We start from the raw sequence: 16481 nt of genomic DNA on the forward strand, positions 1-16481 counted from the left end.
CCTTCCTTCCTTCCTTCCTTCCTTCCTTCCTTCCTTCCTTCCTTCCTCCTTTCCTCCCTTCCTTCCTTCCTTCCTTCCTTCCTTCCTTCCTTCCTTCCCCCTTTCCTCCCTCCCTCCCTTCCTTCCTTCCTTCTTTCCTTCCTTCCTTCCTTCCTTCCTTCCTTCCTTCCTTCCTTCCTTCCTTTTTCTGTGTGTATACCTGGGCATACCTGTAAGCATGTGGAAGTCAATGAACAGCTTCTCTTGTTCTACCATGTGGGCTCAAGGGATCAAACCTCGGTGCTCAGGGCTGACTGCAAATGCCTCTTCCCCCCAGCCTTCTCTTATGTGGCATTGATGACAGATGCAACTGGTGGGCTTGATGACCAGAGGGGAGGCAGCATGAAATTCAACACTGACATGATTCTAGCCCCAAGATGACTTGACCCCCCCACCCCATTTCCCACTGACCGCCATTTTTATTTGAAGTGCCGAATGTGTGACTCTAATGGTGACCCTTTCCTCTGCCGGGCCTTGGCCGCCCCATCCACAGACTGGGAACACGGGTAGGCTGGAAAACCCAGCGCTGATGAAAGGTGAGTCTCTGCTTCTCAGGGAGACAAGAGAAAGGAAGCACACTGCCTGTTTTTCCAGTTCTGGGTGAACCTCACTGTGGAGGGGAAACCTCCCATCCGTGCACCCAGCTGTGTGCTGATGTTGGGTCTCAGCTGCCCCCAGGGAACACAGCAGCCACAGGAGAGAGAAGAGGTGACACACAACTGTAGTCTGTACTTCTCGGACCTGCTGTGGTACGGCTGGAGTGCCCCTGAGCAGCGGAGGGGACTCCCGAGGTACCGCTATATACACAGATAGTGCTCCAGTTACTTTACAGGACTGGTTCACTTAGCTGTCTTAACTGACCATGTGGAAACGGAGATGCAGCAAGATGAAGTAAATTGCCGAAGGCCACATAGCTAGTGACAGGGACAGCTGAGACTCAGGTGAGCAGACTCTAGAGTTTATGGTGGGTTTTTGTTTGTTTGCTTTTTTTGTTTTGTTTTCTGGTGTTTTAAGTAAAATAAAGTCGAATAACTCACTTGTGCATGCTGAGTAACCTCTGCCCCTGAGCCCAGCTCTGTGAAGCCCCATACTCCACTCCGCAGGTCTGAGCAACCCCAGCCCCAGTTTTATGAAGCTCCCAACTTTACTCCATATGTCTTAGCACGTGGAATTTCCTAGAAACAACTGACCCAGAAAAGCAGATGTGGCTAAGGCATTGGTTGAAAATGTTTGTGTTTGTTAATGCTTCAAACTGACAGAGTCTTACTCCTTTCAACACACAGTTCATAGTATCAGCCATCCAGCCAAGAATGACTAGAAAATATGCAAAACCAAAGAAGAAAGGCAACACTAATACAGCACAGAGGTTAGCAAAGATACCAGGACTTTATAGCAGTTATTAAAACAAATTAGAGAAATAAATGGAAAAAAGGAGGCACCATCCGCTGTGTGTGTGTGTGTGAGTGAGTGTGTGTGTCTGCCCTTCTGGGTGTATGTATGCTTGGATGTGTGTGGGTGCATGTGGAGGTCCGAGATTGACCCTAGGTATCTTCTCCCTCCACACTCTAGCTCAGTCACTGAGCTAGGGTCTCTCGCCTGAACTCAGAGCTCGTTAACTGAGTGAATCCAGCTAGCCAGCTTGTCCCAGGATCCCCTCTTTCTGCCTCCTGGATGCTATGATGACAAGAGGACTGCCATATTCACTCAGATTTCATGGGTACTGAAGATCTCGGTGTAGGTCCTGCTGCTTGCATGTCAAGTTCCTCACTGACTGGGCCTTCTCCCCAGCCCCAGGAGGAAACCTCCACCAAACAGCCAAGTGTAAGACAAGCACAACCTCCGAAGAGAGAGGTTTACCAGATGGCCTCAGATTCAAAGGGGAAAAGGGTGTTAGTGAACTTGAAGATGGATAATGAAAAAAAATATTCAAGGAATAGAGAGGAAAGAAAATTTAAATTCAATAGGACAAAACATTACTGAGGGAAGGTGAAGAACTAACTAAGTAGATGCCTCAGGAGTGAGAAAACTTTGTTGCAGCCCTCATGATGATGTGGATCTATAGCCCAGCATTTGGGCTTTGGCAGGATGGAGAGGCCAGCCTGGGCTACATAGGGAGACCCTGGCTTTTAAATAAATAAAAAGAGATGGAGAGGGAAGGAATGGGGTGGGGAGAGAGAGAGAAAGAGAAAGAGAGATATTGATTGATTTATAATTGGCCAAATTGGCCAAAAGTCAATCTAATCTCTATAAAAAAAATTCTGGGTGGTATCCTTGTAAAACTGAAAAGATCCCAGGGCTGGAAAGACGGCTCAGCGATTAAGAGAACTGGCTGCTCTTTCAAAGGTCCAGAGTTCAATTCCCAGGACCCATCAGGCAGCTCACAACTATAACTCCAGTTCCAGGAGATCCAGTACTGTCTTCTGACCTCTATGAGCTCCAGGCACATATCAAGATATCCACACACATAAAATAATGATAATTGTTCTTTTAAGATTTTTGTGTATCTGTTATGTATACAGGGTTCTGTCTGCATGTACACCTGTAGGCCAGAAGAGGGCACCAGATCTCATTATAGATGGTTGTGAGCCACCATGTGTTGCTGGGAATTGAACTCAGGACCTTTGGAAGAGCAGCCAGTGCTCTTAACCTCTGAGCCATCTCTCCAGGCCGTAATAATTGTTTTTTAAAAAAGAAAATTTAAGACCTAGAATAGAATAAACTTGGAGAATTCACATTTCCTGATTCTACTCGTTTTGAATACCTGCTGTGATCAAAACAATGAGGCACCGGCACAGGGTAGACAGATGGACGATCGCAGTGGAGTGAAACTCAAAATTAGTTCAAGTTTCCTGTGAGTTTACAATGAAGTGATTTTCACCAAGCTAGGAAGACAACCGAACAGAGAAATAGGGGTCTTTCCAACAAGCTGAGGTGCTGAGAAAGAACATAGACAGAGCTCTTTCCCTCCAGCCTCAAAATTAACTCCAGACAGGACAAACTAATACAAATTATTTAATCTAACTATTCAATGTGAATTCAATTATCTAATGCAAAAGCTAAAGCTGTAAAAACATTGGAAGAAGTCTTATAATCATGAATTAGGCAAAGATTTCCTATATTTGCCACCAAAAAATAAGCAGCAAAAGAGAAACAGATAAATTAGATGTAGTCAAAATCAAAACTATTTGCACTTCAAGGGACACTATCAAAAACCTAAAAATCTAACCCAGAAAACTGAGAGGAGATATTTCCCAAGTCAGATATGTGGTAAAGAGACTTATGTTTAGAATATGTAAAGAACCCTTGCCACCAGCTGGTGGTGATACATAACGTTAAGTCTGGCATTTGGGAGGCAGAGGCAGAGGCAGGTGGAAATCTGTGAGCGTGAAGCCAGCTTGGTTTACAGAGTGAGTTCCAGGACAGCCAGGGCTACACAGAGGAACCCTGTTTTGAAAAAAAACATGAAAGAAAGAAAGAAAGAAAGAAAGAAAGAAAGAAAGAAAGAAAGAAAGAAAGAAAGAAAGAAAGAAGGAAGGAAGAAAGAGAAGAACCCTTGCCACTCAATAATAAACAATAAACAAAGGAGATGTGAAAAGATATCTCTCTGAAGACATAACATGGACAAAGTCTTTAAAGGTTGCTCAACATCTTCAGCCATCAGGACACCCAATTCAAAGCCACATGAAATAACATGGACACCTGCCAGATTGCAGTAATGAAAAAGGACAAGCGTATTGGCAAAGGTGTGAAAACACTGTAATCCTCGCAGCTGCTCAGATGACAGCTTCTTCAAAAAACAGTCTCTCCGCTTCTCAAAACATTATGTGTTGAGCTGGGCATGGGATGTACTTCTTTAACCCCCAAAACTTGAGAGGCTGAGGACAGCCTAGTCTACATATAAAGTTCCAGGCTAGCTAAGGGTACATAAGTGACACCTCGTTTCAAAAAGGAAAATAAAATGTTTAACTGTTATGTATTGAATTTCATCTAGCAACTCCTTCATAGGCGTATACCCAGGAGGAATGAAAATAGATGTTGACACCCAAACTTGGACATGAATATTCATAATAGCCTGATAACTATAACACCCGAGTGAACGTCAGTGCATGAAAGAGTAAACAAGTTGTGACATATAAAGGAATGTTATTTAGACAGAAAAGAAATGAAAATCTGTCACGCCTTTATCCCCAGCACTTGGGAGGCTGTGGCAAGAGAGCTGCTTTGAGTTCAAGGCCAGCCCAGCTGGCACATGGAGACCCTGTCTCAACACCCTTCCCACACACACGAAGACAAGGAGATAATAATAAATGCTACATCATGACTGAATCATGAAAACATTGACAATAAGTGAAAGAGGTCAACTGCAATAGGTCATACATCAGCTCAGTTTAATAGAACGCCTCCGGAGAGACAAATTAGTGCCTTTCTCAGATTAGACGCATCAAAGGGCTGAGGGTGCTGGAGAAAACAGTATTCTAACATCTGTGTGGTGATGGTTACACATCCCTGTGAATAGATCACCAAACAAACTGTACACTTTAGATGAGGGAATTTTATGTATGTGATCGTATTTCAGTAATACGAAATATTTTTAGAAATAAAAAGAGATTCATAGTGACCTATTAAATACTTTAACAGACATTTATAATGCATAAATATTTAATGCTCTAAGATGCATTTTTTTTCCCTCTGGAATTCCTGAGAAGAAGAAAGGGAGAATAGGGCAGAGAGAGATGTCTGAAGAAACCATGTCTATATTTTTTAAGTTTGGTAAAATAAATAAATAAATAAATAAATAAATAAATAAATAAATAACCTATGAATTGCCTAAGAAAATCTAGAATATTCATGTCACTGAGCCTCACCCGGACTTTCACAAAAAGGAAAGAAAATCACACTTATAGCCATCGTGGTCAAACTTCTTGAAACAAACAAAACAAACAACAAAACAGCAAAGAGTATTTTAAAAGGAATGGAGGACAGGGAGACAGGACACATTACACAAAAGGAACAAGAGCAGAAGTGATCGGCCACTTGCCCTAGGAAACCACAGAGGCCAGAGATGTCTGTATGGGTAGAGCAAATGTTTGGATTTAAGTAGGAATTCTCTCCACCTTTGAAAAGAAGGTAAAATAATGATATTTTCCTAAAATGAAAGACAGAAGAATTTGTCACAAAAACTGCTGTAACACATTGAAATCATGTCTGTAATTTTTTTTTTTTTGAGATAGGATTTTCCTAGGTATCCCAGCCTGGCTTGAGCTCACAATCCTCCTGCCTCAGCCTCCTGAGAACTGGAATTACAAGCAAGTGCCACCGTGCCTGGCCATCCTGTAAATTCTTAACACTGCTTCTGTCAGTAGGTGATGTCTGATTATTCCCGCCTGCACCCCTTCGTAAGTGTGAGCCTGATGCCTGGCTTCTAACAAGCACTGTAGGGAAGTGCGTAGCTTCCAAGACTAAGCCAGAAAAAGTAACCGTTTCCACCGAACTCTCTGGAAACAGGTGCTTTTGGATCCCTGACCCATTATGCCAGAGTTCTGCCTATGGGGAAGGCATGACGGTGATGTCACACAGGAAGGCACTCAAAGGGTCACTTCTGAGCAGACTGAGTGTTCCCAGCACGGGCTCCAGACAAGTGGAGGATTCTGGGAGGACTCCCTAGTGGCACTGGTGATCAGCCACCGTGTTGTGAGGACACTGGAGTAACTCACAGAGAGGACCATTGGCAAAGAACGAAGGTCCCCAGCCAAGGCCAGTGTAATAATTGAAATGTCTCTCCAGCTATCCCCACCGTCATCACTGGGGACTTGTGCATATGACTTTATTGGGGGGGGGGGGTATGGATGTGACTGAGGACCTGAGAACGGGAAGATTATCTTGTATTGCCGAGAGGACCCTAAGAACAATCACACATGTTCTGAGGAAGGCGGCCGCAGTTCAGGGTGTTGGTGTTGGTGTGCCATATAGTAACCTCGAGTGAGTCTCGGCAGAATACAGAATAAACACACCACAGCACACACAAGGAAGCAGAAATGTTCCTGACAAGTCAAGTAAAGCATGCACTACTGAAAGACTTGATGACACAGACGGCATCTCAGGTAGATGGGCACAGCCGGGGCACAGAAGGAGACAGTGTGTGTGGGTTAGCTTGTACACATGACGTTCAAAAATAGCTAGCAGGTGGGCGTGAAGGACTTTTCGGGGATGATGAGCATTTTCTCTATTCCAGTTGGGTTGCTGATCGCATGATGTGCATGTAAAAGTCATCTCTTTATGAGCCAGTGTGTTTCAGTGTATGAAAAACTGGCTTATGTTAATAACACCCGCCTAGCCACTCAACTCCTCAGATGGGCGGCTGGGAGCAAGGCCCAGATGTCCCTCCTGTGATCATGACTTTCATAGTTTCCCAGCCCTGTTCACACATGCCACTGTCAGAGCCACAGCCAGGTTTCCTGGAGACTATTTATTTTCTTTTAATTAATTAATCTGTTTTAAATTAATTTATTTCTTGGCAATTTCACACTCACACACACAGCATATAAAATACATTCTGGTCACACACAGCACCTGCCCTATCTTATCACCATCCCTTGCTCCAAGTCTCCTCAACAAGTACCCTCCCACCATCATTTTTAACGATTTTTTTAAAGTTATTTTTAAGTATGTATGTGTTGGGGTGGCATACACACCGGTGTCTGTGGTGGCCAGAACTGTAGGATCCCCACGGAGGTGGAGTCACACAGGGCGTGAGGAACGGAACTCGGGTCGTCTGCAAGAGCAGCGTGTGCTCTGAGCCATCCCTCCAGCACCACACCATCAGGATGGTGTGCGTGTGACCTGCTGGGTTTAAGCCGGGCTGTGTACTCGGCGCGCTGTGACGCATCCGTTGCAGCTTGGGCAACTCACCAGTGGCTCCACCGCTAAGGACACCGACTTCCTCTCCCACAGCAGCCATCCGCTGCCAGTCACACTTGCGGAAGGGGCCAGGCCCCGCCCACAAGCACCTCCATTATCTATGATGGAATGCTGAGCCTTGTACAAAGTCATCCCAGCCGCTTTGCGATTGTAAGTGTGACAGAGGCTTAGTGCCTGAAACACCGCACTTCACAGCCCCCGTTCTCATCGTCTGGCCCTTCCATTCTTTCTGCACCACAGGGGTGTCTTGAGTGACTCAGTGTGGATCAGAACTACCCGACCACCACCGTCGGTACAGAGGTGCTGGCATCGACTGCAGAATCCCCTTCCATGGAGGTATCCAAGTTACATAGATTCTGTGTGGGTGCTGTAACAGAATGGGAAAGGCTATGACCTGAAAGAGCCCATTGGCCTGGGAGGGCATCCGCCTTGCCTGGGGACACAGGAGTTAACTATGGCCCCAGCACCCGACTTTGAGCCAGCTTGGCCTCTGCTGCAGCTGGAGAACAACCCAGGAAGCCTTCGTGGACCCAGAGTTAGCCTGGGTGAGGCTGAAAACATCAGCCTGGCTTTCAGAGGTCTGGGACTAGGCCTGTTTGCCTCAGGGACCCTGACGTCGCACATAGGAACTGTCCCTTGGGAACCCTTGACACCAACACTGTGACTTCCCTGCTCCGCCTGCCGTGCAGCCTCTGTCCTTGAACACCACGGTTCTCCTCACTCATTCTGCGTATCTTTCTGGTCTCAGATTTAAAGTCTTCTTTACTCTTCTAAAACTAGGTTGGACCACTTACCTCTATTTCTTTTTCTTCTTAATTACCAACAAACCGTTTTTATTGTGGTAAAAATAAATATAGCATAACAGTTGATGGTTTTCTATTTAAGAGGTTTAATTCTCTGGCCCTGGGTATTTTTTCCTTTCTTTTCTTTACTGCATTAAAAAAAAAAAATTATCTGTAGCTGGGCAGTGTTGATGCACACTTTTAATCCCAGAGGCAGGCTGATCTCTGTGAGTTCGAGGCCAGCCTGGACTACAAAGCGAGTCCAGGACAGCCAAGGCTACACAGAGAAGCCCTGTCATGAAAAACTAAAACAAACAAACTACCAAACAGTACTTATGTGTTTGGGGAATATGCATGTGAGGTCAGAGGACAACTGTGGTAGTTGGATCTCTTCTTCTACCACGTGGGGACTGAACTTAAATCGTTAGGCTTGGTGGCGAGCAACTTTTCTGGCTGAGCAGTCTGACCAGAGCGCCCACACCTGCTCCTGGCACTAGGAGCAGAACCCATGTCCTCATAAGAGCCAAACGAGTACTTACCACTCTATCTCTCTCTCTCTCACACATGCATTTTTCTTCACATTTTAAAATTACTTTTTTGTATCCATCATTAAGCTTATACTTTAATTACTAATTACATAATTATGTGTTGGTGCCTGTCTTCTTGGCTCATAGGTAAGCTCCTTAAGGCAAAGACTCGCTTCGTGGTCCATGATGTTCTCTAGCGCTGAGTGCAATTCCTGAATATTCAACAATATTTTGAATGAATGAGTGTATTATAAAACAGGGAAACAATGGAGATACCAACGCGTGAAGAAGAAAGGAAAGACAAGTCCCACTTCCGTACTATGCAAAGTGGGCAGTGGGAGTCCGTAAGAACACCTGAACCGGAAGGTCCTGTGTGTTCCAGGAGCTGAGGATACTTGGACATGTAGTACCTTCCCACTCTGATTGCTCCTCTTGGGCTAGCGCGTCCTGAGATGGACCGCTCTCTCCTTGCCATCCTTGGCAAGCTTTGTGCTTGAGGACAGCCTTTCTTGCCTAGCTTGCTGCAGCCTCCTGGACTGTCTTCTGTGATGAGCTCTCTGGTGGGGTGGGGGGAGCCCCTTCCACATCCGCTTTTGTCAGGCAGAGCTGAGAGAGTAACGGGTGACTCAGGGTGACTCTGGGAAGTTTGGAGCCAGCCATTCGACGGACCCATCTCCTGCCTCCCTTCTCCCAGCTGTCGAATATCTGGTCCTCTTGTGGCCACCACCATACCCATTACTTTCTTCCCCCTGACAGCCACCTGCTATGAGTGGCTCTGTGGCCTTCAAAGGATGAAGGGATGAAGCTATCTGCTTCCTCTACCTCTCTGGCTGGCTGCCCTAGGCCTGCCGATCATAAGTAAGGCCCATCAGACTCTAGGCCCCTGAGTTACCCAGCCTTCTGGTCTGTTCCTCCGCCTCCAGCCAAGCCCTCTTCAGCTGTGGGAGGAGAGAAGGAGCAAGGATCTCTCAGTTTATAGGAAGTTTCTGGCACGACCACCCCTGCCAGATGCCCAGGAGCAGCTCTCCCTGGCCACAGATGTGCCAGCTTCGGTGCCTCCAATAAGGGAGCCACGATCTCTCCTTGCAGCTACACTGCAAGGCTTCTAGGATACATTCACCTGCCCTGCTGGACATATGGGGAAACTGAGGCTCAGAGAAGGTACGTCTTGCCTTGAGTCACAGGGTAAGCCAGGAGCAGAGCCTGACCAGAGCCCAAGTCATGAGTTTTGCAGCCTTCTGCAGAGATGTCCTGAGGTTTGCTCTGGGGTTTGCTGTACCTGTGGTGTGTGACCCCGGAGCCCTGAAGCCATCTTCATGCATGAGCAAGGTCAAGTGAGGTCAGACCTTTCATCTTTAATTGCACGGAGAGACACACTGAAACTCAGAGTGGCTCAACAATCCACCCGAATTCACTCAGAAAGAAAGTTGTGGAGCTGATACTCCAGCCGTGGGCTTTCTGTCTTCGTCTGACTTGAAGGGCCCTGAACCTGTGCTGCCTTCCATGACAGAGCCCTTCCCTGTCCAAACTGAAGCTAGTCACCAGGCTTGACCTCCATGTTATCAGTGAAGCAGAACCAGGGCCTATGCGCTCAGGCGTTCGGCTTCCTCCCTAGTGGCCAAGCCCCCGTCAATACAGGCCTGATACGTGGACTTCAGCAAACCCTGGGCTCACTGACCCTACCCAGCCCCTCATTCAGTAGAACCTGGGTCTTTGAGAACCAGTAGATGTCAGTCTTTATTTCCAAGGGCTGAACTTCTCAGACACCCGTGTGCACCACCTGTGCTGGCGGGCTAGCCCCTGCTCTCTGAGCTCAGCGAGGGCTCCCAGGGCAGATCTAGAGCGTCCAAGGGCCCAGGCCTTTCTGTTCCAACAGCCCATGTTCAGAGCCATAGCTGTTCTCCTCCAATTGCTGTTCCTACAGGGGAAGGGTGATCAGCATCTGGGTGATCATAGCCCACGTTGGCCTGGCGAGTTTGTCCAGAGGATCTAATGGGGCGTATTAACACGTCTTCCATCTGCCCCACCTCTCCGCACAGTTCTTATGAGGACAGCCGCCATGTTCTTGTAGCTCAAACTCTTGCAGGTTCTGCGCGTTATCAGGCCTCAGCACTTACCCTTAAACTACCCCGTATGCAACCCACCTGCTTGGCACACTGCTGTCCCTGAGCCCTTGACCTCCACTATTCTGCTCTTACTCCCTCACAGGGTACAGATGCACTTTCTCCATAGCAGAGGATTTGGACAACCTCAGTTACTGCTCATGTACTGACAGAGAGGGCCAGGGCTTGCCAAGGTCATTGCAGGCTAGAGCTGGGACCATGGATGGTCACCTAAACTTACCGATCATTGACTCCACCTCCGACCCCGGGAAGACAGAGGGACATGTTTGTTGACTAAAAACTTTTCTTAATACCAATGTGACTCATTCCTCCGTCGAATCTCTACCGGCCACCAGAGGAACAGCCATGCTGAAAAGCCCTCCAAAAGATGAGGGTCCCTGCCCCATTCCTTTTCCTTCACAGGGATCAGGCGAAGAAGCCAAGGCTCAGAAGGACACGCCGCTTGCCCCAGGGCTTCGGCAGGGTAAACCCGGCCTGAGCAACACGGGCTGAGACCCCGAGTTCTGGACTCACCCAGTTTGCGAGTTGTCTTGGGTGGGTCCCATGCTGGCGCCCTGCTGCTGATCGTCTCTGCTGTCAGGCATGTCGGAGTCCCTGGACAGACAGCAGTGCCCTGCTTCAGAACCTCGTGGCATCTGCTGTGGGCATTCACTGAAGACAGTGCGGTCTCCCACAGTGAAAGGCTGGCCTTGAGTGGGCAGTAGGGGCGGGCAGGGGCAGAGGTAGGCGGGGCCTGGAGTGACCCACAGGGCCCCATTTCCTCTCTGTTTTCAGAGGCTCAGAATGTTCCTAGGCAGTGAAGTTGCTCGGGACTAAAACTTTCCTTTTCTTCCTGGTTTCGCCACACTCAAGATGAGGAGAATTTCAATGAAGCCAGCCTTCATTTTTATGCAAATCGGCCCGGGTTCTCCCAGAAGGTCTGGCCAATGGGCTTAGGGCTTCTAGGCCCCAGAAAACCTCCTTACTGTCTTTAAAGGGGCTCTTTGGAGCAAAGGGGTTCCCAGAACAAATCCGGACCCTGAGCCTGAGGTGGCTGCTGGTCCCCGGTGCCTATGCAGCAACCTCAGCTTGAACAAACCAAGGCAACACAGGAGGGGTTGTCTGGGGCCTCTGGCTCCAGATCTCGTACTGCACACTTCAGGAGAGCCCACAGGTCCTGCTTTCGAAAAGCCCAGTACTGGGGGGCCAACGCGAAATTGCCAATAGGGAGAACTACCATATAGCTCACAGAAGCATCTTCACTAAAGCAGGCCTAAGAGGGAACCCCAAAACAGGGCCATCAGTGACACCTAGGCACAACAAGGATTCACCCCTTTAGTGTAAGGAGGAAAGGCTAGTTGGCAGGCAGCCATGAGCAGAGGCAGGAAATGCACAGGGCAGGCACTTGCCTCTGACTACCAGGAAGTTCCTCTAAGGTGAGCTATATATTCACTCCTGTGGCTGGCATCACAGAAACCCTTAATCTAGATGGCTTAGAGGGCCGCAAATGCATTCTCTCATAGTTCTGGAGGCCAGGGGCCTGAAATCCAGGTGTGAAAGGACCTCGCTCTCAGGAAGGCCGCTTGCCTCTGTCCTGGTTTCTGCAGGCCTTGGCCCCTGCTTGTGTTCCTTGGCTTCTCCACTTCCCTACAGCCGTCTTCCCCTCTGTCAATATCTCTGTTTTCTTCCAAGGGCATCAGACACTAGGCTGAGGCCCATCACAATCCTGTGTGAGTTCATCTTAGCTGATTGCACCTGCATAAACCCCACTTCCAAGCCAGGCTGCTCTCTGGGGCTCTGCGTGGACCTTAATTTGGGGCAGGCAAATTTTAGCTCAGTGCAGATTGTGCACAAAAGGTTTTGGCAGGGGTTCCAATTGTAACTGGGGAAATCGGGGTTCCCTCCGTCAGTCTGTGGTCTTGTTAATGAGAGAATTTAGAAACAGACATAGAAGGAAGCCTGAAAATGACTTTATTATAATTTGGGAGAAAAACAGCATGGCAGGTAAGGTTAAAAAATATCCTGACATGTGCTAGAGGAGGGCCGTGGAAGGTCAAGTTTACGTTAGGAATGAGGGTCGGAGAAGTGGTGAGCGATAGAGCATAGTCAGGCTTTTGGCTGGGATCTAAACCACAGGTAAGAAGAAGGAGAAAGAAAAACGGGTCTAATACCAGACTGCAGATAGGAATTCATAGGGTTGGGGGATGGGGTCCCTGAAAGCTGTACTGGCAGCAGAGAAAGATGAATCAAGGGAGGCCAGAAGAAAACGTAGTTCAGCATGACTTAGCTAGGTGGGCTGGTTCAAACGTCTAGAGTCTGACCCCAAGCAGTTTATTTTTGGTATATTTAAACACAGTACAGCTTTGGGGGGGAGGTATAGTTTCCTCTTGACAAGTATCACAACAAAGCTTAAGGCATGGCCACATCTAAGCTCCTTCGTAAAGCACATGTCTTTTGCTAAGTACCTTCCACTAGAATACATTCTACTGACTGAGAACCAATATTCAGGTTGAGGGTCTGGGGAGGAAGATTTGTAATAAACATGACAGCAAACTCTTTTGCAAAGAACACATTATTTGGGCGAGGCCTGGCTCTGCAGATAATAAAGGTACCGAGGTTATTAACACATCTAGTCCCAACCTTCTGGATGGGAAGCAGGCATGCACATCCCTTCCGTTGAAGAGAAAGGCCTGCATGTTTAACAGTCTCAGATTCTCTGTTGCTATCTGTAAATACATGGACCAGGCTCTTTTGTCTCCCAAGACAAAAGATTACACCAAGGACAAGTGACTAGAAACAGATATAGAGACCATTTATTGAAAAAGAGAAAACTGTCTCAAGAGTAAGAGTGAGCTGTGGGGCACGTGGACAGTGCCACCAGAAGCTGGCATGGAACGGGCCAGGTGGAGCATGTTCAAACCCCGGAAATCTCAAACCTGAGATCCCAAATCTCGTCATGAGTCGGCAGGAGTGGGACTGCTCCCTCCTGCCTCTGTGGTCACAGGAATTCTCCCCCAGGTAAACCAGCATCTTAGCCCCAGCCAGGAACCCCTCCCCACTCCCCAAGATTCTTCACCCAGGAATAAAAGCACATGTAAGGTTTTTCACTGAATGTCGTCTAAGAGCTGCTGTTTTCATCCTCAGAGAAGGTCCCGTACTGTCCCCCATCCACTGTCCCACCTCCATCCCTGTGTCTGTGTCCCCCATTCCCCCCCCCCTGCCCCCCCAGCCAGACTGGAATCCTGTAGACCCCCCCCCCCCCCCCAACACACACACAGTTCCGGACTCTGCTTCATCCTTCTCTGCTCAGTGTCTGGTGGTGTCTGGTCACCAAACACCTTGGTGTGGCTTTCAATGATCTCCACTCTGCTGTCACCCTAAGAGATGTCCCCAAGAAGATCAACGAGTCTGCTGGGCACAGGTGATGCTACTCTGGGTGACTAAGAAATACGGGCCTGTCCCCAAGCAATTCAGGGCCACATCCCCCCACTGCTGCCTCCACAGTACAGTTGAGGGACTGGGCAGGAGGCCCAAGTCTGCCTCAAGATTCCCTTTCGCTTTGTACTGATCCCCGTGTCTCCCTGGGCCTCAGTTTGAACTCTGTAGGTCATGATGTGATGGCCTGGAGGCCGCCCAAAGTGACCGTCAGCTCCAACTGGACATGAGGAAGAATGGGGAGAGCTTTGCCAGGGGCTGATTGGCTGATCGGAAGTGACGCCGGTGTGACCCCACTGTGGAGGAGCTGAATCAGAAGGTGGAAGGGACGTTGAATTGTTGGCTTTTAAGTTCAGAAGACTTGTTCAAGATGAAAGCTGGGGAAAGGTTTGGCGAGATGAGTGACGTGGGGTCCGGGGTCTGGGAGACCTGACTGGCCCTTGCTTGGGTCAGTGAGGGCTGAGGATGGTAGTAACCGGCAAATTGATGAAGCTCCATGGTGCCCAGGAAATGCCACAGAGGAATGAATACCAGAGGCAACAAGGTCCGGGCAGCCCTATGTCCCAGAGCGGGAGGTGGCCTTTATGTCAGTCGGTGTGAGCAGAGGGTGGGCGGGTGGGCAACAGGGGCTGATGAGAACCGACCCTTAGTCACGTAGGGAGGCTGCTCTAGCCGAGTCTGAAAATGGCAGTTTAGTTTCCTCCTGCAAAACAAATACAGCGATCATGGTGGTTACTCTGTCTGCCAGAGTCCCTAAGTCCGTTTTCCTGGCTGCTGCCCTAGACTGAAAGGGCTAACCCTGGATGCCTCCACCCTGGGATTCCCTGGCCTCTGGTCTCTGGGTAAGTTAGGCCAAGTCAGCGTGGTGGTGGGAGAGCAGAAGGGGCTAAGAGCGTGCTGTATTTGGTGCTCTGAGTGGTGTATGTATCTGTGCTTGTGGGTATATGCATGTGTGAAGGGTTGAGAGGCACGGGGAGGGGGTGTCAGGTGTCTTCTATTTCTTTCTTCTCTGTTCCCCTGAGGCCTAAGCCTCAGATTCAGCTAGGCTAGCTGTCCAGCAAGTCCCAGGCGTCCTCTCCTTTCTGCCCGTCCCCGACCCCACCGGGCCGAGATTGCAGGATGGGCTTTCTCCTGAGTGCTGGGGGCTCTGAACTCAGGTCCCCAAGCTGTGCAGCAAACACTCTTGCCCATTTAGTCATTTCTTCAGCTCTGAATTTGACATTTTGATGCCTCTCCCTTCCTCCCTCCCACCCTCTCTCCCTCCCTCCCTCCTTCCTTCCCTTCCTCCCTTCCTCTCTCCCTGTGGCTACACTTTTGGCAGCAGCAAAGTCCTTGTCCTTGTAACTAGCTACATTCATACTGTGCAGTTCCTCCCTGGCCCCAGGTAGGGGAGAAGTTCCCCCAACCACAACCTTCACAGAGAGCTGCATCTGACAGGGCAGATGGGAGTAGACGGGGGCGGACACAGTGAGGTCTAGTGAGACTCAGACCTGAGCTCAGCTCCTGGTCCTTCTGCTGAGGAGCTGTGTGATCTTGACCAAGACCCCCCATATCTCCTAGCCTAAGCTGTTGCTGCAAAGGTGGGTTAATACCACCATTTCACAGCACTGTAGGCCAGGAATGAATTGGATGATTGGGAAGACATCAGTGGGAAAGACGCTCTGGGTTACTACGACACACATAAAATAATAATAAAAAAAAAACCCTGAAAATTATCTTTATTAAGCTGAGTTTTATTTTTAGTTTAAAAAAATCTTCAGTTTGCCTTAAATTTGTCAGTTGTTCTTTTAAAGGGGCAGCAGGTGAATAAGACCTTGGTGACCCCTCTTCTCTTTTAGTCCTTGTGTCTCTCTTTTAAAATATTTTTATTTTATACCACTCCTAGGTATATACCCAAAATTTGCTCAAGTACACAACAAGGACATTTGTTCAACCATGTTCGTAGCAGCTTTATTTGTAATAGCCAGAACTTGGAAACAACCCAGATGTCCATCAACGGAGGAATGGATACAGAAATTGTGGTATTTTTACACAATGGAATACTACTCAGCAATCAAAAAGGAGGAAATCATGAAATTTGCAGGCAAGTGGTGGGATCTAGAAAAGATCATTCTGAGTGAAGTATCCCAGAAGGAGAAAGACAAACTTGATATATACTCGCTTATATAGACCTACAAGACATGATAAACATAATGAAATCTACACACCTAAAGAAGATAATCAAGAAAGTGGACACAGGCGAAGGTGATTAATCCTCATTTAGAAAGACAAATGGGATGTGCATTGAACTTATGACAGGAGTCTACCACAAAAGGCATCTGAAAGACTCTACCTAGCAGTGTTTCAAAGCAGACACTAAGACTCATAACCAAACCCTCGGCAGAGTGCAGGGAATCATATGAAAGAAGGGAAGTTAGTATGATATGGAAAGGATAGGAGCTCTACAAGGACCAAATATATCTGGGCACAGGGTCTTTTCTGAGACTGACACTCAACCAAGGACCATCTATGGATACAACCTAGAACTTCTGCTCGGATGTGGCCTGTGGTAGCTCAGTAACCAAGTAGTTTTCCAAAGTAAGGGGAACACGGACTATTTCTAACAGGATCTCAAGGGCAGGCTGTTTGACACCCCCCCCCCAGGGGAGGAGCAGTCTGTTAGGCCACAGAGGAGGACT

The 16481-nt window shown here is 48.2% G+C and overlaps 1 protein-coding gene across 1 annotated transcript in view; it reads right to left on the reverse strand.

The window, feature by feature from the left end:
- Window positions 1-11067, reverse strand: part of Acsbg1 (acyl-CoA synthetase bubblegum family member 1) — a 57735-nt gene extending 46668 nt beyond the window's left edge. Inside the window, exon 1 of the mRNA XM_055621991.1 lies at window positions 10903-11067. Within this exon, the coding sequence (XP_055477966.1) occupies window positions 10903-11024 (122 nt within the window). The 5' untranslated portion in view covers window positions 11025-11067. The remainder of the gene's footprint in view (window positions 1-10902) is intronic.
- Between the last annotated feature and the right edge of the window lie 5414 nt (window positions 11068-16481).

Source organism: Psammomys obesus, unplaced genomic scaffold (genome assembly GCF_907164565.1).
Source record: "Psammomys obesus unplaced genomic scaffold, mPsaObe1.curated_primary_1811, whole genome shotgun sequence".
Classification (NCBI taxonomy): Eukaryota; Metazoa; Chordata; class Mammalia; order Rodentia; family Muridae; genus Psammomys; species Psammomys obesus.